Genomic DNA, 24,227 nt, shown 5'->3' with positions numbered 1-24,227 from the left:
GTTTTGAAAGTCTACCGCAACTTCGAAACTGGATACCTCCTAAACGCAATCGAAATTCTATAGTGCTTGTTTGTTCATACAGGAAAACTTTCAGCTTTTATAAAATGACAAAAATCTGTCTATCGCTGGCTCTTGGATAATCTAATTGTCATAAAAGATAACCAATATTATAATAGTCAGAGTAACTAGTCGTTAGTTATAATGTTATATGGTAATTTAAAATAACTGGCATTAAACTGTAAAGACTTATCACGTTATATATTTTATTTTTACAAGTTGAAGGAAACCAATAGTTATTGTGATTGCTTTCAGGGTTGAGAATTAATATTATAAAACGTTCCATATTATTAATTTTAATGTATTTTTTATTCCATATGCCTATTTATATTGTTTTTTTTTTCTTACGTACCCAAAGGGTGAAGACAGGACCCTATTAATAACACTTCAATGTCTGTCTGTCCGTCCGTCTGTCTCCAGGCTCTATCTCAAGAACTTTTCACAGATTATCTTCTGCCACTATAACAATAAATACTGAAAAAAAATTGAATTAAATATTTAAGTGGGCTCCCATACAACAAACGTGATTTTTTGCCATTTTTTGCTCCATTTATTTATTATTTATTTATTTATTAAAGTTAATTACCACGGGTCACCCCAGTTACAATAATTAACTACAATCTTGATCCATGTCAATAATAGCAACAGGTGAGCTTTTGAAATGTTCCGTTGTACTTAAGTATTCTTTAATAATAATTGACGACAAAATTAAAATAAATTAAAAAATATGGGGGGCCCTCATGCAAAAAACACACATTTTTGGCTATTTTTACTGTATAATGGTACGGAACCCTTCGTGCGCGAGTACAACTCGCACTTGGCCGATTTTCCAATGTGGTTTTAAAAAGGAAATTCTTTGATAATGATCTCTAAAAAGACACAAATGCTCTTAAGACCCCGTTGAATCCGCACAAAAAAGGCATAACGTTACTTGTGTCTGATGAGACTTATTTTACTCCGCCGAAAAAAGAAATAAGGGACAAATCTACCCGAATATATCAAATTACGAGGGCTGCTATTTATGTATCCGGAATTAAAAAAAGAAACAAACATATATCATTTAATATGGTTTTATTGCTTTTCAAAATATTCGCCGCGATGATCGACACACTTTTGCATACGCTGGAACCAATTTTCATAGCACTTTTTCCATTCTGATTGAGGTATCTCCAAAACGTGCATTTTGAACGCATCAACAGCCTCTTCGCGGCTCGAAAAACGTTGACCACGTAATTTGTTCTTCGCGTATCGAAATAAAAAGAAATCGTTAGGTGCCAAATCAGGGCTGTACGGCGGATGACCAGTCAATTCGATCTTTTGACCCTCCAAAAACTGAGTTGTTTCAGCTGAGGTGTGACAGCTAGCATTGTCATGATGTAATATGATTCTGCGTTGTCGGTTGTCCTTTCTTATTTCTTCAAAGACTTCTGGTAAACAAATGGTCGTATACCATTCAGAATTAACCGTTTTACGATTCTCTAATGGCACTGTAGCCACATGTCCATTAATTCCAAAAAAACAGGCGACCATTTGCTTCAAAGTACTTTTTGCACGAGTAACTTTTGTTGGTTTCGGCTCATCTTGGAACACCCACACCGTTGACTGTTGTTTAGTTTCGGGGTCATATGCATAGATCCAAGATTCATAGACATCACCTGTGTAGATATTATAAACGGCTTTTGACGTACCACGGTTGTATTTTTTTATCATTTTTTTGCACCAATCGACACGAGCCCGTTTTTGATCGATTGTCAAGTTGTGCGGAATCCAACGCGAACATATTTTTTTTACAGCCAATGCCGTGTAATATCTTATGTATGCTCGTCATACTTATGCCTAAGGACGCCTCTATCTCGCGATATGTAACATGACGATCACGCATTATTAGTTCCCGCACAGCATCTATATTTTGTGGGACAACAGCTGTTTTTGGGCGACCTTCTTTATTTTCATCCGTGAGCATAGACCGCCCACGATTAAACTCACTGTACCAGTGATAAACAGTGGTTTTTGATGGTGCTTCATCTCCAAAAGTTGCGGTGAGTTGAATAAAGCACTGTTGTTGATTTAGCCCACGCCGAAAATCGTAGTAAATCATTGCACGAAAATGTTCACGCGTTAAATCCATGGCAAATGAAGACACGCAATTTTCAAAATGACGCCACAATGGAAAAATAATTGACAGTCACATGAAACAAAATGTATTCTTCAACCAAAGAGTTCTATTTTTAAATGTTGTAATTACTTTTTAATTGTTCTTGTAAGTGGCCAGTTCCGGATACATAAATAGCAGCCCTCGTAAACGTCTCATTCAAAATTTCATAGCAACCGCTACGTAGTTATGCGATAACTTCATAATTAATTTCTAAAAGTTGTCTAACAATATTTTGAAATAAACACAAAAAGCCTTCTCCTGTAAAGTAGGGTTTTTGCAACAGCGCCCTTATTCGTAGGATACGACGCTATGTGTCTCATTACCACGAATGCGCCTGTATTATACATTCTCAGTATAACCCTAAGGTTGGCTGGTAGAGAATGCCACAAGGCATTAAGCCCGCCTAGGTAAGTAAATTAGCATAAAGTGTTAATAAATAAATAGAAATGCGTCGGATGAAATTAATAATTCAGTTGTAAATTTAAAGATGATAAAGAAAAGAGCATTGTAAAAACACCATACCATAGCTTCAGGCAAAATTGTTATTGGGATTTTCAATCACTGTATTTCTAACAAAACAAAATATTATATACTATAATTATTATGACGTTATAAGTTTAAATTGCTATTATTGCGTTGAAAGTTTAAATTACAAGGGAAGCTCGACTGGCAAAAGCTGACTATTAAAATGAATTGAATGGAGCTAACATTTTAGTACACAAAAGAGCATTTATTATCATTGTTGTTTATCCTTTGTGCCTGATAAATAGCGTTACACTGGAGGTAAATGGTTGTACTTTATATACTTAGCTTAAACATGAGGTTATAAATATAATTTATGTTTCAGTGGTGCTGTTTTCCGACGTTTATATATTGCGAGCCGCGGATGCCTGCATCCACCTCCAGTAAGCCACATAATTCCTCATAAACTTCTTCATAAATATAAATACACAGAACAATTTAACGTAAGGTACAGTTTAAAACTATGGCCTCTGCGTAGCCCCTGCGTAATGACTTATGGTTTTTTAAAGTATTCTCCGATTTAAAGTATCTTCGCCTTATGGGGCAGAATATTATTTTCTACATCTGCATAATATAACATTTTTAACTTTCGCGTTGCATTATAATTAAACTTTTTAATCGGGACTTAACGCGACTTATTTAAGTGGTAATGCTACTACGAGTACATACTTTTTCTCGACGTTTCGGCCGTGTTGCAACGGCCGTGGTCACGAGGGGACACTGCATAATATATAATCATATTAACGCATATAAAATAATATTATTATAGTTAATTACCACAATATTTAAGTATGCTTTAACTATTATATTTTAATATGCATTATGCATAGTATTACAATAATGGTGAGTAAAGTTAATCCTATTTATTGTAAACTTTCTAGACCAGGTTTTATCTGCCAGGCATTCAGGCGTGTATAAATACAAGTTACAACAATGTTAGCATCTAAAGTTTTGGAGGGTAAAAGTTCTCTCCGCTCGTTTTTGTAGGTTCGAATTTCGATACTAGTCGAGCCAATCATTCCATTCCAAATTCTGTGATAAATTATTTAATCGTTAATTCAGGGGCGATTATCGCAACTTTTTGTTCTGACTTCGGGCAATCCGTTCCATGTCACAGTTTTTGCGCGTTTTTGCTTCCAAAACCCGATCAATGAATTGGAAAATAGAGCGTTTTTTGCCGATCATATTTTGAGCACTTTGTTGTTGAAGTGCATAGCATAAGGTATGTATACTAAAGTCTATACACAAACTTGCAGCCGAGAATAGGGCTATCCACTCTGAAAATATATCCCTGAAATTGTAAAAAATGGCGATTTCCTAAAATGTCGCGTAGTGCAGTTCGTGACCGAAGGAGTCTCGTTAAATTTCAAAAGCCGCAGTTATGAACTTCGGTTTTACAGTTCGAAAGTCCGAACCGTGTGGAACGTTCGCGCGTTCACGTCCGCGTGGATTTGACACGAAAAGTTTCAGAATTTTTCAATTGCGTTTAGAATCGTGCTATTTAATTTGGCCCATTTTATATTAATAAGCTCGGGGCATTTTATAATTTAGAAATAAGTTTCAAGTATTTTTCTGGAAAAGGTTCACACCATAGATTATAAATTCATACGTGGGACGTATGAATTTATAATCTCCGACGTATGCATAGCCATGCATACGTGGGAGAGCCATGCTTCGGCACGAATGGGCCGGCTCGACCGGAGAAATAGCACGTTCTCACAGAAAACCGGCGTGAAACAGCGCTTACGCTGTGTTTCGCCGAGTGAGTGAGTTTACCAGAGGCCCAATCCCCTACCCTATACCCTTCCCTACCCTCCCCTATTCCCTTCCCTTCTTATCCCTACCTATTACCCTTATTCCCTCTTAAAAGGCCGGCAACGCAGCTGCAGCTCTGATGATGCGAGTGTCCATGGGCGACGGAAGTTGCTTTCCATCAGGTGACCCGTTAGCTCGTTTGCCCCCTTATTTCATTAAAAAAAAAAAACAATAAAGTGGTGCATGCTACACGTTTTAAAACTCGTTTACGATCTTGCCAACTTTTCCGTATTCCTAATTCTTATATTATTTAAAATATTATTCTAATAGATGACCATGCCATGACCATGATCGTGATGAATACGCACCCGCAAGGCTGCACTATGCTATGGGTGCTGGGACTTAAAGTATATCCAATATCCATACTCAGCAAAATCTGTTCAGTAGTTTGGGCGCCAAGAGGTTACAGACAGACAGATGCACTTTCGCATTCAAATACTAATATGGATAAATCTTACATTGTACGATACTTTTTCGATATAACCATTAAATTTTACGAGTAACTATCTTGAAGTTGTTTCGCTGGGGATCCGCAATCAATAAGTAACGACTAAGGAGGTGCACTTAAATAAACTACGGCAGTAAAAATCCAATTTGTACAAGGTAAAGAACAAACGTAAAGTGTAGAAAATAGTTGACTGAGCAATGAAGTTTGTTCCGCAAATGTACCTCTAGATTCTAGATGGTACAACTGACCAATGAAAAGTGTTACTAAAATGTAGCGCGAGTGGCAGGAACAATAAAGTGGTTGATGATTTTCAAGTTACATTTTCCTTGAAACAGAGCAAGTATAGTTTGATACAGTGTGTGTTTAAAGTGCCGTGTAGTATCGATTTTGATCTAGTCTTTGATCCAGTCTCGAATAATAATTTGGGAATAAATTCCCAAATTATATTTTATTGTGTTAAAACACAATATAGTAACAATATTGTGTTACATTCCCAAATTATTATTAGAGACTGACTGTTTAATTAGTGTCCCAGCATCAAATGTCTCTGAATATAGATAGGTAAGGCCGGCAGGATTAGACATATAATTTAAACAGTCTCAGAGAAATTTAATGATTACATAAGTAGTTATTTAATGAAGACTTTGACACTAAACAACTCTGTCAGTAACAGTTAGTTATGTTTTTAACTGCTACACTCACCGCCGTACTCAGAGACATTTAATTACGATTAACCTTCAATTTAATGAAGACTTTGACAGATAATGTATGGGGCTTATGTCAAAATTTGGAATTAATTACAATTAAGTTATTAATGTTCCACTCTGAGTGCGGCAGTTAGAGAAAAACTTAGTGACAAGTTCGACAAAAACTCTGTACATTTTCTGTCAAAATCTTTATTAAATAATAGTTCTCTGAGTACGACGTAGCATCATGTAGACTTGACAAAATATGCATGTTCTTTATGTCAGAACCTTAAACACATGTCAAGTATGTATGTAAATGCGACTGAAAGTTAGAATGATATCATTAATATCAGTACAATTTATGTAAATGTAACCCCGAGCTGCACTATCAATGACCTGATCTAAACTATTGTTGGACCCGGGGGCGGGGTGAACCCAAATTGGATGGGGATCATCCAGATTTATGGAGTATTCATCCATGAATACGTCACAATACTGTAAGTTGGGTTTATAGAAAGAATTTTAATGTTATACTAGATCGGTTTTCCCCTCCCTCCGCGAACTCGGTACGGTTAACATCGTCTGACGTGCGCTCCGGGAATTAAAATCGTTTTCGGTGGTTAAAATCGTTAACTGCGTGCTGAGTGTGTGTAAAAAGCTAGGTAACGGTGTAATCTACGTTTACTGTAAGTTTTTGAACACATTTGCCCGTATTTTATTGGATTTAAACTCGGTAAGTAATTTCCTTTGTTCATTTTTAACAGTAAGGAATTGTAGGTAGGTAAAAATATTGTATCGTCGGTACCGCGCGCGCTGCGCCGGGCGCCCGGCCTTGCGATCAGCTGGTCATAAATAGTGTTATTGTTGTTGTTAACTTTGAAAACAAGACATAATGTCTAGCCATAATAACATGCCGCCAGATAAAAATACCAACCCATTTGAAAGAAGGGACGGCATACCTCGTTCCCCGCCAACTTCAACCGGCAAACGTTTGCTGTCCCACCTATCGCCTTCATCCGTGTCACCAGTCGAAAAACGTCACCAACCCATAAGGGACGAACCGCAGTCCCCGGTAATTTCATTATTAGACACTAGCAGCGCAGTCGATGATTCGTTTAATTACTGCGAGTTAGTCCGCGAAGCGTCCTCCTACTTGGGAAAAATTAACGAATTCGCTAACGACACTGTCTCGAGGCGCAATAACTTTGCCAATAAATCCGATATAATGAACTTAACACAAAAACTGACAACCATAGTTTCTCTTCTTGCCATTAAAAACTCGTCACTTGAAACCAAAGTCGCGAATTTGGAGCGAGATTTACTATCCGTTAAACTCAATCAGGTCGTGAAACCGGCCCCCGCGGCGACTCCGGTCTCTTATTCCGAGGCCCTCAAACTGAAACTCGCGAAATCGGTTCCCCCCGTCGAGACACGTAAACCACTCCCATGTGTTATAGCCTACCCCACGCAAGAAAAATCGGCGGAATTAAAATCGGCAACTGAGACCAAGCAGGCTTTGATGAAGGTCATAAACCCGGCCGACGGTTTTCAATTTCACGGCGTTAAGAAAACAGCTAATTCGGGCGTGCTTCTGCGCCTCACGAGTGAGTCGCAAGTTAAAAAATTAAAGTCAGTCGAAGCGCTAAAATCTGCCGCCTCCGTCTCGAGACACCCAAGGGGCGTAGCCCGCGCATCCTCATCAAAGATGTTCCACAACACATTACAGACGATAATTTTCTATTATCCCTGTACAACCAAAACGTAAACGGCGAAATTAATGTGACACAAGATCAATTCATGAGTTCGACAAAAATAGTAAGACGTCGTATTTTAAACAAAGAATACAATAACCGTAAATGGATAGGCATCGAACTAGACCCTAAAGTGCGTCAACACCTCATCAAAACAAAAGAAAAACTTTTTATCGACTGGGCGATGTGTCGCTTTGTAGATGACGTCGAACTCGTGCGCTGCGCTAACTGTCAACAGTATGGGCACACCGCTAAATTTTGTCGTGACACAAAGCCATGCTGTAAACATTGCGCTGAAGGTCATAGCTCGGATAGCTGCCCAAAAAAAGATAAAGACGACTTTAAGCCGGTTTGCGGTAGTTGTTTGCGATATAAAAAACCGACCGACCACCCCACAGGCTCCCCAGATTGTCCTACGTATAAGTCTAAAATGGAGCAACTTATTTTAACGACTCGGTATGGATAGTTTAAATATAGGACAGTTAAACCTCCACAATAATAAGCACGCAACGATAGAATTAGAAAAGTTGGTTTCCGATTACAATTTAGACTTGGTGCTCGTACAGGAGCAATATCAACTCGCGTCGCTACGGTCGAAGATAGTACAAATTAATAACCTAGCTCGCGCGGGTATTTACACTCAGTCTAGATTTTCAGTCACGGCCTTAACTAACCTTTCGACGTCGCACTGTGCGGTAGCCGAGGTCTCGTCTTCTCAGTTTAGATTTTACGTTGTAAGCTGCTATTTTCAGTACTCGGACTCCGTAAGTCCACATTTACATCAACTTCGCCGCGTATTACAATCTCTCGCGGGTAATAAAATTATTATTGGCGCCGACGTCAATGCATCCTCGCCCTTATGGCACGGCCAGCTTAGGTACACTGACCGCGACCGACGTACCGCTGTAGAAGACTTTATTGCGGAGTTTAACCTCCATATTCACAACACCCCCGATGCACCACCTACCTATAGTAGCCCAACGGGCGAATCGTCGATTGACGTCACGCTATCTAGCGCGTACGTCCAGATTAGGAATTGGCGTGTCCTTCCCGATGCGTCATGTAGTGATCACCGCTTACTGGTGTACGAGTTTTCTCGTGCGGTCCCGAGTGATACCGTAGTCAATTCTAATGACTATAAATACAATGTTAAGAACGGCGATTGGAAATTATTCCGCTCCCTCATTACCGCTCATGCCGGAGACTTCACTCGGCCGGATTTAAACGTCAATGAGTGCGCGGAAATTATGTCAAACACATTTGTTTACTGTGCCGATGTAGCCTTGGGTCGTAGACCTCTTAAAAAAGTTCACAACTGTAAATGGTGGAACAGTAATCTTCTTAATCTTCGTCGGGAATTTAGAAGGGCCAGGCGCAAAATTAATAATCTTCGTAAATCTGGCCACGACCGTTCGGATGATAATTACATAATTAGTTTAAATAACCTACGCATTTCAAGGTCACGTTATCGCGCTGCCGTTACATTAGCGAAAAATAATATGCTGAAGAATGCCGCGAATAGACTGGATAAAGAGGGTCCCTGGTCCTCTTTATATCACGAGCTTAAACCCAGTAGTAGTAATGAGCCAAACTTTTTCTCAAATATTAAAATTAACAATTCTTACACTTGTAGTTTAGAGGAAACGGCGAAGGCATATCTAAACGTTCTCATCCCAGACGACGAGCCCTCCTTGGATGATGAACACCATCGCGACATTAGGAGTAGAATGTTAGACCCCATTCATACACCGGTCTCAGATGTACCAACCCCGGAGGAGTTTATTAAAATAGTAAACCTTTTGCCTATAAAAAAATCTGCGGGCGAGGATAAAATATCGAATATTATGATAAAGCAAGCGTGTTTAGCGGCCAATTCATCGATTCTATATGTTTACAACAGATGTATCGCAGAAGGTATATTTCCAAAAATTTGGCGTTCCGGTTGCATAAAATTAATACCTAAAGCGGGAAACAAACCTCCTGACGACCCAAAATCTTACCGTCCGATAACGTTACTGCCTTGCTTAGGTAAATTACTAGAACGTCTCATCGTACCTCGCCTGCTACCCGGTGGCCCTAAATTCCATAGCCACCAGTTCGGTTTCACCGCCGGGAAATCGACTGTGGACGCGGCGTTAGAAGTAAGAAAAATAGTTAATTTGTCGGAAACTAAATACGTGGTCGCTATTTCATTAGATATTTCCGGGGCCTTCGACCATGCCTGGTGGCCGATGGTGCTATTAAAACTAAAAAATCGAGGGTGTTACTGCAATATTTATTCTATAATACATTCTTACTTTTCTAACGGTCAAACTAAGCTTCGTCTAGGACATTGTACACATGTCAAAGATTTAACGTGCGGCTGCCCTCAAGGATCGGTAATTTCGCCTAAATTATGGAACATCGGATTCGACGATTTGTTAAGTCTTCCACTTCCACCGCTTTGTATACTAGTTGGTTACGCCGATGACGGGTTTCTTATCGTTCAAGCAAACTCGCGTTCCGAAATTGAGTCTAAAGCCAACAGTAGTCTTAATTTAATATCTGACTGGGGTAAGCGTAATCGTCTGAAATTCGCCGCGCAAAAAACTTACCAAATTCTTTTAAAAGGTTCCCTTATATCTTCCCCTAGCATTAAACTTGACAATATTAACGTTAAACGCAAACAGTCGCTCTGTTATCTTGGTTTTTACTTAGAAAATAAATTTTCATTTTTAGAACATATAATTCAAACCGGTGAGAAAGCGAAACGCAACTTTTACTCCTTTACCAAAATATCTACTTCGACATGGGGCCTTTCATTCAAAACCCTAAAATTAATTTACACTGCTACTTACCTTGGTAGCATTTGCTAAGGGGCCCCCGTGTGGGCCGACAGAGCAACTATCGGCGCGGCTCGTCGCAAGTTGCTACAAAGCCAACGTCTTGCTCTTATATTCTTGTGCAAAGCTTACAGAACCACAAGCACCGAAGCCTTGCCCGTGTTAGCCGGAGTTTTACCCGTTGACCTTGAGATTCAGCGTCGTGCGACAATGTACTATCATAACAAAAACATTGACAACCCGTTCTTTTTAAGCGCTCGCGATAAAAATAAAATAGCAAGATTGTTTGAACCTTTAGAAAACTCTTTGCAAAGCCTAATCTCCGAATGGCAGACGCGTTGGGACTGTTCCACCAAAGGGCGACATCTTTATAATTTTTTCCCTAATATTCGTGAACGACTATCCAAACATTGGATGGATATTGATCACTGCGTTTCTCAATTCCTGACCGGTCATGGAAATTTTAAGGCCAAACTCTACGGATTTAATCTGGTAGCATCACCCATGTGCGAGTGCTCGACCGAAGGCAACATGTTTGAACAAACAGCTCATCATGTTCTCTGGGAGTGCAGTCTCTGGCAGGACGAAAGAACTACAATGCTAAACAACCTACTCTGCACATCTGGTGTCGCATACTACGGTGATCTCGTGGACAGCGCTAGGAACTTCCGTGCCTTCAAGCGTTTTTGTCACAATTACTATTGGCAACAGTCTAACACAATAAATTAATTTAGCTGTAGCATAGTAGTCACTATTATTATTAACGTTAAATTCCCGTGGTGCTTCTCCCCTTCAGTTCTTTGACTTTCGGTCACTGCAACTTTGTGCTGTCTCCCGCTTTATATTGGGGAGGGAATCTGGAATTCTTCCTACTCCTCCTATTTTCTTCTGATTAATTTCGTTGCGGGTCCCAAGACAGCTTTAGCATGTCCCTCGGGCTCCCTGAGATCATATCAAAGGGTTTTCGTGGTTGGATGCCGCTGTCGATCCTGGCGACACAGGAGATACAGTGGTGGGAATGTGTGGTGGGCCAAAGCCCGTTTGTTTTAGATCGGTTTTCCGCTACATTTCGCTTTAGATCGACGTGGAATTGTTTGTGAAGAAGCCTGTTAATAATAAAACGGGCTTTTTTTTTTTTTTATTATAAAATTGTGGCCGTCTATGGACTGTTCGTCCATATCCTTTTTTTGTTATTTTATTATTAAAATTTTTCGCACCAAGGATAATTGAAATAATATTATGAATTTTAATTAATTGTGGTCCATCACGCCATGGACACTTTTTTTTTTTTTTAACATAAGTAATCTATATTTATATATACAGGGTGTAAAAAGACCACTTCCGATAACTTTGGGGTATTATTATACTACATTTTCTGATTACAAAAATGTATTTTTTTTTAATTTTTTTTTTCAAAAAAAAAAATTTTTTTTAATATATTTTTTATGATTAATAACCTTTACACATAAGGATAAACCATTTACAAAAAATTTTTTTTTTTTTTTTTTACTTTTATTTTTTTATTCCGATGCGCAATGTAAAGGCGCGAGTCATTGATATCAACTGTAGCGCGCTTAATAACATAAGGTCGTAAACGACCATACTGTACGGCTGCGGCAGTTTTGAACCTTATGGACTATGGTCTTTCCAACCTATCAAGAACTATGACATTCAACTCTCTCAAGTAACTCAGAACTTTGACCTCTGATCTCTTACCTAGAGGCTACTTGCAGTGTTAAAATTTTAATTCCTAAATCCATGTACAAAACTGTAAGTAAAGTTTCTGAGCATGAGGAACAACTTAATTACCTATCGATTAGTTAAAAAGTTCTTCGTAAGGAACAAAACCGTGTTTTTCCGTGGGAGAGCCATGCTTCGGCAGGAATGGGCCGGCTCGACCGGATAAATACTACGGGCTCACAAAAAACCGGCCTGAAACAGCGCTTGCGCTGTGTTTCGTCGAGTGAGTGAGTTTACCGATGGCCCAATCCCCTACCCTTTTCCCTTCCCTACCCTCCCCTATGCCCTTCCCTACGTTCCCCTATTACCCTATTCCCTCTTAAAAGGCCGGCCACGCACCTGCAGCTCTTCTGATGCTGCGGGTGTCCATGGGCGACGGAATTTACTTTCCATCAGGTGACCCGTTTGCTCGTTTGCCCCCTTATTTCATTTAAAAAAAAACAATATTGTGTGATATGCGGATGAACCGTCTTCCGCAATCTCAGGCTTTCTATCGAAATTACAGACGATGCATGAAAACTTCCGTAGGTACGTAAAACTATGGTAATAAACTTACGTGTAAAATGTTAAGATCTTAAAGTGTTCTTATTTCTCTAGACTCTATGCATTTTGTAAGTATTCCTTAGCACTAAGCAATAATTCCACCAACAAAAACACGTATCTTACACGAAATCTAACACAGTACAAAGTTTTTTGAACGCAACTTAGAAAATAATAATTAATTACACATTTTCCGTGTTATGCGGAACGACGATTGTAGATGGACAGAACCTAGATCTGCAACTTTCGCTTTTTATCTACTACAGACGATGTATGAAAAAACTAGCAATTAACTTACGTGAAAAATGTTGAATTCTGATTTCTGAATGTGCTCTCTATGCATTTTGAAAATAGTCCATATTATCACCAATCAATAACACCACCAATAACTCTTTTTACACGATATCTTACACAACACGTCTTAGTTTTTTACCGCAAACTAATAAGAAATAATAGTCAATTAATTTACATTTTACTCATTTAGTTAACACAAAAATTCAATGCTTTAAAAAGATCGTAATAAGAAACGCTTATTAATTTAACTTAACTCAACCGACAACCTTCAACCTCAAGATGCAAATTGGAACTAATGTCTAAATATGCGAAAATCGTCTTTAAAAACAATGTACATTGTACGGTATCGACTTTCGGTAAGTTCAAAGGTACCGACGCGACGGCCAGACCGCTTGGCGGGAACATCAAAGGCACCGCCGCACGCGCCGCGCCGGGCGCATCTCTTTGAGCTCACCGCTCGCGCCGCCATCGACAATTATACCGACAAAATTTGCCGACATTAAGGCTTGTTTCCACTTTGATTAGTGCAAGTGCGAGTGTTTAGTATTAGAATTAAGTGATTTGCACAAAACACGCGTGGAAAGCAACTGATTTGTGCCAGTAATTAGTAAACAGCCAACCCGCACCAAGCAAAGCGAATAGACATTGTCGGCCATATGTCGGTATGCGAAAGATTTAAGCATTTATGTAACACGCTTAGCAAACAATGCTATTGTTCGGTTTCGATTGAATGATGATGATGATCGAAACACCAACATTTGCCACTGTTCGGTTTCGATGTCGTTTTTATTCAAGCTTTTGTTTGCCAAGCATATGGACGGACCATAATGATGCTTGGCAACCAATGGCAAACAGCAAACTACAATGAATAGCGTTTGCTATTCATTGTAGCATGTTTATGCTTCATATGGATGGGTGGTCGTATGTGTTTGCTTGTTCCTGTTTGTGTTCGGCACTGTTTGGCGTTGGTGTCGGATATCTTTCACAAAGCAAAGGCCGTTTGGCAAACAGTTCCCGGGGTTTCCATACAATTGGTAAACATAAAGTGTTGCGCGTGAGCTTACGAGTGATGGACGTCAAGTTGTTGGCAGCAGTTTTGGCGCATTATCACATTCGATTTGTCAATCGATTTTTAATAATTAATATTCACCATCGCACGCCACGTTTCGCAAAGTACTGTAAAGGTATTGTTTCTATCGACGCGCCAAGCGACCCCAGCTGACGAAAATTAAAATGAAACGGCACTTTATGAACAAAGCTATACACTTTTATGTATTTTCTACCGACATTGGTCTGGTGACCAATGCTGCAGCTGCTTTACACTGGCGTATAGAAAAAAATTTAATAGCCTAATAAAGTGGTATTTTATTTGAATTTTGGCGGCCGCGGGTCGCTTGCAGCAAGGATCGGAAAGCCACCTTATCGTTCGCCAAGCCTGTTTGATAGCAATGTTGGGACTTTGTCAGTGTTGTTTGATATGTGTAGCGAACACAAAGCATACTCCAAGCGAATGGAGACTTCTCGACTGTTTTCGAAACAGCCTATACTTAAGTAATAAAAAAATGACACCAACAACGAACAGTGGCAAACACGAACAGGCAAATACATAATAACAGGGCTTTAAGCCCCGTCCATATGCTTGGCAAACAGCAAACACCCACATGTAATTGGGTGTTCGTATGTGTTTGTCTTCTTGTTTGTGTTCGCCACTGTTCGGCGTTGGTTTCAATTGACCTTCACAACTCAATGACTGTTGATCAATTTTTCCATACGCTTGGTGTTGTGCACTGTTTGGTGTTTGTGGCATGCACCAATCGTGTGGACGGGGCTTTAGAGTTTAGAGTTTTTAGACCATCGTGCTCTGGCGCGGCCTGCAGACTACACGGCGCACTATGACGGCGCGGCGCCACTACCAACTAACTATTATTATGTCTAAAAAATGTACCGATATGCAGTGTCGGCCAAAAGTGACGGCAAAGTGTCGACATCGCGACAGATTTGCGCGGCAAAACATCAAAGAGATGTTTTGCCGTGTGCGGGCGGCGGCATGGTCGCAAAGACAATAATAATAATAATTAGTGTTGTGACCTATAAAAAATAAAATTAGTTTTGTTCTAGGTAGTCAATATTACAATAACCTACATTAATAATTTTTAATGTACATTAAATAATAATAATGTACTACTACCCAATAGTACAATAAAATTACGATTGTAGTTTGTAGACTATGTAACTTTTTTCTTATTGAAACCCAAATAAGAGAAATACGTAAGGAAAGTTCTACATTTATAACTTAACTTTAAGTTTCATTTCAAAAATGCGCAGTAAAGTAGAAAATTACTAGAAAAGGTACTTTTATGATTTCACTTATTACGACACCTAATAGCAGTCAAAATTATTTTCTTTCGTCTACTCATTGGGCGAGGATCTTAATATTATGTAAAATTTTACAAGAAGAGATTTGAATGTTAGGATGTTTTTTTTAATAAGTACAATAATGTTTTTAGTTTTTTTTAAGGAAATTTTTAATTCAAATAACAATGAATATTTGTGGTAATAAAATTATATCGAGTTATTTTTAAGTACATACAATTAAATACAATATGCAAAACAAATAGCGATTTGTCGATAAAAAATATCGATACTTCAAATGCACAGGAAGACGTCCTTATTGTTTTACATGAATTTTTAATATTTTTTTCAATTTTGTTCAGTTGCCTGTAAACCTGCGTTTTCGAGTGACGTTTCGCCAATTTGGAAAATTTCATAATTTTAATTACTTCTCAGTTTTTCTTAATCTTAGTTTATTTTGACTTTTTCGTTAGTTTAATAAGTGATTTTCGTTTTTTTTTTTGTAATTAGTGCTAAGTAAATGTTTCGTTTATTATTGACTATTTTTCTTTGTGTTTTGTGTCTTTTTTAATTTTAATAAAATGCCTTCTCCGTATGTGTCTACTGCGCGCGAATACGGTATGATGCTTATGTGTTTGGGAGAAGCATCAGGAAATGCCGCAGAGGCTTTGAGGATTTACCGAAGGCGATATCCTCATGCCTGACATCCTTCCGACTCTCGTATTATCACACAGGCATACCAACGTGTGTTGGAAAATAGGCCTATTGCGCCTTCTACTTCTGGCAGTGGGCGGCAGCTGGACGTGCGTGTCGAGGAGCAGGTTTTGGATGTTTTACACCGTGACCCACGATTGGGAACTCGTAGTGCAGCCAAAAGATTGAGACGTCGTTACGGTCGGCCAGTTGCATCGCATGCAACCATACATAAAATTCTAAGGCGGAACAGAATGCGTCCCTACAAAGTCCACCGAGTGCAAGCGCTACTTCCGGTGGACCGTGTCCGACGCACGGATTATTGCAGATGGCTGCTCCAACGGGAGGAAGCGTTCCCCGGGTTCATCCAAAATGTCCTTTGGACGGATGAGTCCACGTTCACGAGGAACGGAATGTGGAACAGGAGGAATGCTCACATTTGGTCTGTCGAAAACCCTCGGGCATGCCAAGAAACTGGCCACCAAACACGTTGGTCAGTTAACGTATGGAGTGGCATCTTTAAAAATTTGATATTGGGGCCAGTATTTTTGCCTGCACGGATGACTGGTGCGTCATATTTAGATTTTTTAAACTGCCAGTTCATTGACGAACTGGATGAGCACATTACCGTCACTGACCTTCGGCGAATGTGGTTCCAACACGATGGCGCACCTCCCACACGTAACACGGCCTGTCCGTCAATGGCTGAGGGAAAATTTTGGAGATCGTTGGATTGGACGTTTGGGTTCCCAAGCCTGGCCACCGAGATCCCCGGACTTAACTCCATTGGACTTTTTTCTCTGGGGTTACGTAAAGGAGCGAGTTTACAACCGGGCGTGCGACAGTGCCGAGGAAATGAAGCGGCGAATTAGGGAAGTGTTTAGTGACCTTAGGGAACTTTGTAGTGCCGACAGAACATTCAGTTTTCGTTTGCACGAAGACACGAAGAGGCGTGCAGAACTGTGTCTCGAGATGCAAGGGGCGCAGTTTGAACCGCATCTCGTAAGACCGCGAGTGCAAAGAAACTGATAAGGTCAGTGACAAACTTTCTATTCTACAAAATTATCATTTTGCTGTTTAGCTTAACTGTCATGTCTAGGTACATTTGAACAAAGTGATATTGTAATTTTTTTAGTCGGGATAAAACATTAAACGTTGTTAACTGTATGAATTCAACAAATGTTAGTAGAAGTTCATAAAATGTAACTTTGTAATAGTCACACAGAAGGTGCGTACAGCCATTGAGTTATAAGTACGTACGTATTTATAATGAATTGCGTACAGTTGAATCAATTCATTCATAAATGGCGCAGGCGAGGGGCGCGGAGCTCACCTGCCTGCCGAGTGCCGATGAATGTGCCACGAAATGTGTATGAACTTTTCATACATTTACGACATTAAGAAAAGGGTGAAACAGTGCAGTAGAAAAAGTGTTAGAAGAATAGGAATGTCTGCCGTAATTATTTTTGTTTACTGTGGGCATGAATAACTCTGCATCGAGTTAGATGGAGCTCAGTTCGAACTGCATTTCAAAAAACAGACAGCTGACAGGTCAGTGAACTGACAGTACAGTTTATCAAGTCTTTTTTCCATAGATCGGTGTAATTACTGTGTATGAATAATTTGTAGAACCTGAACTCGATGTGAATTTTGATTTGCTTTTTCTTTTTTTACCCGAAAATAAAAACTGAATATTGTTGAATAAAAACCTACGAAATGTTACTTACTTAAATCTAATAGTTTTTTAAATCGTGAAAATAATTTTAATTTAATAATCATTACAATATTGGTGGTTTTTTCACTACCTACGGGCTAGGGACCACGATCAGCTGTTTTGTCTTAACTCATGACTAGCGGGACGCGCGCGGGGCGGCCGGCTCGGCCCGGGGCGGGCGGGGCTTCACTGGCACGCGATATTATCGCTCATTGACTGCACGCATTATACATTGCGTGTTGAAAATTTTGACTATTTTAAAAACTGGCAATTACAAGAAAATTACTTGCACCAATGGATATATCTCATGCCCTATAATAACCCCACGAAGTTATCGGAAGCGGTCTTTTGACACCCTGTATATATATACTTAGTAGAAAAGACTATAATATATTATACATATAATAAATAAATATATATTTATTGTTTTATAAATTACTAATAATAATAATATGTTTTGAACGGTGAGGTCCCAGTCGGTGTGGCGGCCAGTAGGTCCGACATTTTCCGATTTCCTTAGATTTTATGCTGCTCCACCCTTTGCCTTTAGATGTTGTGACATTGGCTTGGTGGAGAGGGGTCACTCAAGCTGGGTGGAGTTTCTAGGGTGTTAAAGAGATATCGTTCTGTGTCGAATCTACCCGCCATGTGGCTTAGGACTTTATCGTTCCTGTCTTTTATAGCCATTTTTATGTTATAATCTCTTATGTGTTCGGTTGACACCTCCGTGGCTCTTTTTATGAAGCTTGCCACAGCGTCTCCATCAGTGTCAGTGTAATAGACACAGGTGTTAGTGTGCCGGGATATGGCTACAACTGCATGAGGAACGCTGTCATGGATTGCCAGCTTTCGGGACTTGGTCTGTATGATGATCACCGAGGGACTCGTTAATCCCTGAGCTTCATGGATTGTGAGGACGCGAGAGTCCGTTCCCGATCCATAGCCTGTATTAGTGAGGGCTGCTTTCTCCTCTTGTGTGTGGACAAGATACAGGGTATTTAGATTGGTTTTAGGTATTCTCGCTCCTGTATACTTCATTAGCTTTAGGGACCGCACAATTTCCTTCGATGAATAGATGTTATTATAGACCATGCTTAAGGCGTATGCCACATCCATAGGGCTCCTGTGTGTGCAAGACAACTCCTGGGTGATGCTGGTTACCAGGTTTGGACGAGTGTAATTAAGTTTAAAGAGGTTTTCACGCTCTATAAACGGGAGTTGGTTAATATCTCCAATGAGGATGACATCGTTGGCGCCTGTTAACTGATTCGCCATGACGATTGAGCCGAAATGGTTCATGAGGGCCTCGTCAACTATCAACCTTTTGTAGGTTTCTTTTGTCCCATTTACCAGCAAAGAGGCCATGGTACGAACTTTATCTTTAACTTTGTTGCCAGTTCGTAGCGATAGCCTTTGCTTTAGATCCTCGGCTGCTTCGATTGTCGTTGTTATTATAACGTCTGTTTCCTCATTGAAGTTATTAATGATCCAAGTTGTCTTCCCACATCCAGGAACCCCATTGACCCACGAGTAGTTGATAGGTTTCGCGAATATATCCCAGTCCATGCTGGATTCGGGGTCCCCAGATAGGACTTCTGCCATTTCTAGTATCCTGTCTTCCAGCATTATTCTGGTACATTCCGCTATTACCACTATTGGATCCTCAGATTTTGTGATAAATTTGAGAGTTCCCGTGCGTTTTGTCTCATCCTCGTCCAGAACCACGAATCCGCAGTCGGCACTTAACGCCGCCATATACTGCCCTGTCATCGCCCCGGCAATTATTGTGGAGGTGACATTGTCGTATATGGCAGCTTTTGCATCCTCGAGTCTCACTTCTAACAGCTTTTGATTTTTCCGCTGATAGGCCTGCATGATCTTATTGCAGGTCAAGAGCTTTATGGTCTTATTTGCTCTTATTATCGCCTGGAACTCGAGGAAGGCATTTATTATATGATCTTCGGGGCTCTGGGCCAGTCTGAGTTTTGGCGGGAGCACTTGCCCGAGATCGGCCCTATATCTTTTGTTTTTATTTGCCGGTGTTTGTGTAGATGGTTCCCTCAAAAAAGCCTCCATTGCTAAAGCCTGCCGATTTGTTTGTGACGAAGCCTTGATCCGAGAAAGGGTGTTTTTATCCTCGATCATTCTTTCACGATGAAGTACTTTTTTGATGGAGCCCACAAACGCTTTTAATTTGGCCGTTGAGTTTAGAGACTTCTTAATTTCATTTTTATTTCTCTCTTTCTCATCCTCTTTTTTGGTCTCCCGTGATGCTTGGAGTCGTTCACTTGCGGAGGATGAGTTCGCCTTATTGCTGGGTTGGGACGTTGCTGGCTGATCATCACGATTCTTTTTGAGGAAGCTTAGGTCATCCCCTCTGTTCTCGTAGACGATTATCTCATGATGTTCTGAGGCTTTTACTATTCCATAGTAATTTGCAGCCCTGCCTTTGTCCTGTCCCAGTGACATGGCGTCTACGCTGATTATGCGTGGGGTGGTACTGTGTCTTATCCCCATTGCTCCCAACTCCTTCAAAGACGAACATGCCCGTTCAAAGGCTGTTTGCGCATCCCATTCGAATACTATTATCGTTTTGGTGTCTGATTTCAGTATTCTGCATGGTTGGCCAGCGAAGGTAGTTGTTGGGAGAGCTAAATATTTGCTCATTTTCATGTTCGTCTTTGATGTACTTCCGTTTAGGATTGCTGCTAGTCCCGGTGAGATGTTGACGTGGTTGGGAGTGCTAAGACGGCTGTATGTTATACCCAATGTTTCGGTTGGAATAGACATAAAGAGAGGGATCGGCCTTAGTTTAATTTTCGGTTCCCCGTTTTGTCCGCGGGCTAGTAATTGTTGGGTTTGCTCTAGGGTCGGCTGTGTTACAATTTCGGTTGAAACTGCCCGTTGTATTTCTGTGTGTGCCTGTGATTGTGTTGGCGCATGTATTTCTCCTGGCCTGTGGGTTGATGTGAAGTGTGTCTGTGTGGACGTTGGGGTTTGTGATCGTGTGCGTTGTGTTTGATTTCGTGTGTGTTGTGTTGATGTGTTTGTTATTACTCGCCTTGGTGTATAGTTTAATTTGTTGTGGCCTGTGTATAACGTTGAGCCATTTGCTGTGGCTGCACTGGAGACAACTTTGCTAATGAATACCATCAACGGTTCTCTGGTGGCTTTTTCCTCCATGATGGTAGGGAGGGTTGCCTGACTTAGCTCCATTCAATTTCATTCAAACGGGCAATTTTTAAAAATTTATTATGATAAAACATTTATTAATATGTACAAAGCATGTTATTGCCCAGTTTTGACATTGCTCTATAAATAACGACAACGATGTTTGTATGGCGCTATGTAGCCGTTAGGTCTATCGTGTCAATTGTCGTGTTATATTATGTTACGAAATAGTTTCCGCATATCACGATATAGCTGTCTCAATATATGTCTGTCTGACACGACATTTGACACGATAGACCTGACGGTTACATAGCGCCGTACAACCCTCATTCATGTCGAATAGACTTGAGTGCTAGAATAGCTCAAAACGCATGCTGTAAGAGGAGTGTCTTATCAGATTAGCATGATCGCCTTGATGGTGTCAATCCTTTACGGTGATCAAGAACAGTGTAGCCAAAATAAAGGATAATGATTTGTTTTTTACACCGTGTCATAGTTGGTTAATTTAACATCTGATAACAATGTGTCTAAGCCAGTGTTTCCCAAACTTGTCGGGACCGCGACCCATCTAGAAGAAAGTTTAAAGTTCGCGGCCCACCTTGTGTCATGAAGACAAAAAAGCAGCGGTATGTTGCTGCCTCAGCATTTACCTGTTAATTCTTATCGTAGTTCACCACCATATTATCATCATCGTCAGCCTTACTTATAATTACGTTTGCGTTCGAATGCCCCGCCCCCGTCCCGCATGCACCCACAATGACGAACGAAGAAGTATAAAATGACAATCGAACGAGTACGACAATCGTCCTAAAGTTTCAGGGCCCACCCAAAATCTACCCGCGACCCACACTTTGGGAAATACTGGTCTAAGCTAGCATAGCTTTTATCAAAAACTTTGAGCAAGGCGAATAAAACCTAGCACCTACGGACACAGCGACGCGACGCAATGTGACTAGTTGTATGCGAATTACTACAATTGAAAAAGTTGATAAAAAATGCTATGCAATAGCTTTACCACGGCAGTCCTTGAGTGTCACAGTATAAATTGTCCCATAGGCTGGGATGCAAGTATACATAATATTATATAATATAATAATAATTAATAAAACGTAAAAGATACTTTACATTGACGTGGGAGAGCCATGCTTCGGCACGAATGGGCCGGCTCGACCGGAGAAATACCACATCCTCACAGAAAACCGGCGTGAAACAGCGCTTCCGCTGTATTTCGCCGAGTGAGTGAGTTTACCGGAGGCCCAATCCCCTACTATTTTCCTTTCCCTACCCTCCCCTATTTCCTTCCGTACCCTCCCCTATTCCCTTCCGTACCCTCCCCTATTCCCTTCCCTACCCTCCCCTATTACCCCTTAAAAGGCCGGCAACGCACCTGCAGCTCTTCTGACGCTGCGAGTGTCCATGGGCGACGGAAGTTGCTTTCCATCAGGTGACCCGTTTGCTCGTTTGCCCCCTTATGTCATAAAAAAAAAGCATGAGACTACGGTGTAGCCCGTAGCAGTACCGTAGACCGTATGTACGTAAGTGCGCGATTCCACCGCGACGCACGCTGTGCACGGCGGCCACGTGGTGCACGGATTTATATTGTTTGACTTGTTTAGTCAAACAATATAAATCCGTGCACAGCGTGCGCCGCGGTGGAATCGCGCCTTAAGAGGAGTCCACACCACCCTTTTTTCCATACAAACGTTGTCCCCTGTTTCCTCCCTGGATGATGCAGGTAGAGTTATAATTTTTTTCCTGAATATCTACGGCCACTAATACAATGTCCCTATGTTTTCTTTTTTTTCATAATTTAGTTATTGTTTAAGATATAAACGTTCAAAAACCCAAGAAAATGGCCAGATTTTCCGCTGTGTTCAAACATCCAGAAAACAGATTTGGCTAGATTATATAACATAGGAACACAGCTCAAGCCTTTCTTTAATATTTAATGAAAAAAGTACTTAAATCGGTTAAGTTTTGGAGAAGGAATCAGGGGACAACGAATCGTTGATTTTCTGCAGTTGTCTCTATCGCGTTCTGCGGTATAGGCTTGAGGTAAGGGAGACAGCTATAGATATTACACGTACTTTTTTTTCATTTCTCTAGCCTCTGGTGTATCCTCTTAAGGTTAAAAATGATGCTGTCTTAGTGCCTAAACACACCATGCCGAAGTTCCGCGGCGGAAGTTCAGCATGATTCCGCCTGCAATGTACCTATTTTAAATCACCGATGACACACCATGCCGAAATTCCGTCGCGTTATATTGTATGCGTTTGACATTGATGACGTAATCATGCTGAAGTTTTTTTTTTTTTATGAAATAAGGGGGCAAACGAGCAAACGGGTCACCTGATGGAAAGCAACTTCCGTCGCCCATGGACACTCGCAGCATCAGAAGAGCTGCAAGTGCGTTGCCGGCCTTTTAAGAGGGAATAGGGTAATAGGGGAGGGCAGGGAAGGGAAGGGAAGGGAATAGTTGAGGGTAGGGAAGGGAATAGGGTAGGGGATTGGGCCTCCGGTAAACTCACTCACTCGGTGAAACACAGCGCAAGCGCTGTTTCACGCCGGTTTTCTGTGAGAACGTGGTATTTATCCGGTCGAGCCGGCCCATTCGCGCCGAAGCATGGCTCTCCCACGTATAAAACGTTCCGCCGCGGAACTTCAGCTTGTGTTTAGACGCTTACGGAAGTTGAGTACAATGCTCATATTGGTTATAGCCGGAATAGTAAGAGTAAAAATAAGTATTTTCATGGATATTCATTAGATATTTGTAATGAGTTAAATGATTATTATAGAGCCACAAAATATAACACGTATTTTGAATATACTTATGTACTTACTTGAAGAAGTACGTGCCGTTGTTGTATCCGAAGAACGGCACGGTGTAGGTCAGCATCCAGATGTTGCCGCCGCCGCAGTCGTAGTACGGCTTCGACCACTTGCCGTCCTCGTACGTCACGGACAAAATCTCGTCCGGCTCCCGTGCCGTGTGCGCCGTGTCGTTGTACGTGTACGTGTGGAAACCTGCATGTTACATAAGTTAAATTATATGCAATATGCATATTTAAGAGGTGTAACAAAACTAAGTGATAATACGTTAGGGCAGTGGTTCCCAATATTTTTCAGCCTGTGGTGCTGTTACACGTAAAATATTTTATTACGGCGCCCTACTAGAAACTAGCTATTAGAAAAAGATATATAAATAAATACATTTAATGATTATAGTTAGATTAAGCAGGTAAATAGTAAGTAATAAACATAAATAAAGTAAATAATAAATAATTAAATTATAATATTCATCAAATATTATAATTTAATTTTATTATATTTGTGGTTTCGGATAATGATGGTGGATGACTCACGGCGCCCCTCTTGCCTTTTCACGGCGCACCAGGGCGCCGCGGCGCACACTTTGGGAACCCTTGCTTTAGGGTATGTATGTGTTCCTTATGTATAGAACTGTGAAA

The 24,227-nt window shown here is 40.5% G+C and overlaps 1 protein-coding gene across 1 annotated transcript in view; it reads right to left on the bottom strand.

Annotated features, from left to right (window-relative positions):
- LOC121730164 (probable G-protein coupled receptor 158) overlaps positions 1-24,227 on the bottom strand; it is a 193,799-nt gene that overhangs the window by 57,588 nt on the left and 111,984 nt on the right. Inside the window, exon 3 of the mRNA XM_042119080.1 lies at positions 23,601-23,784. Coding sequence (XP_041975014.1) covers positions 23,601-23,784 — 184 coding nt within the window. The remainder of the gene's footprint in view (positions 1-23,600; positions 23,785-24,227) is intronic.

Source organism: Aricia agestis, chromosome 9 (assembly GCF_905147365.1).
Source record: "Aricia agestis chromosome 9, ilAriAges1.1, whole genome shotgun sequence".
Taxonomy (NCBI): domain Eukaryota; kingdom Metazoa; phylum Arthropoda; class Insecta; order Lepidoptera; family Lycaenidae; genus Aricia; species Aricia agestis.
This window is presented reverse-complemented; position numbering and strand designations above follow the sequence as displayed.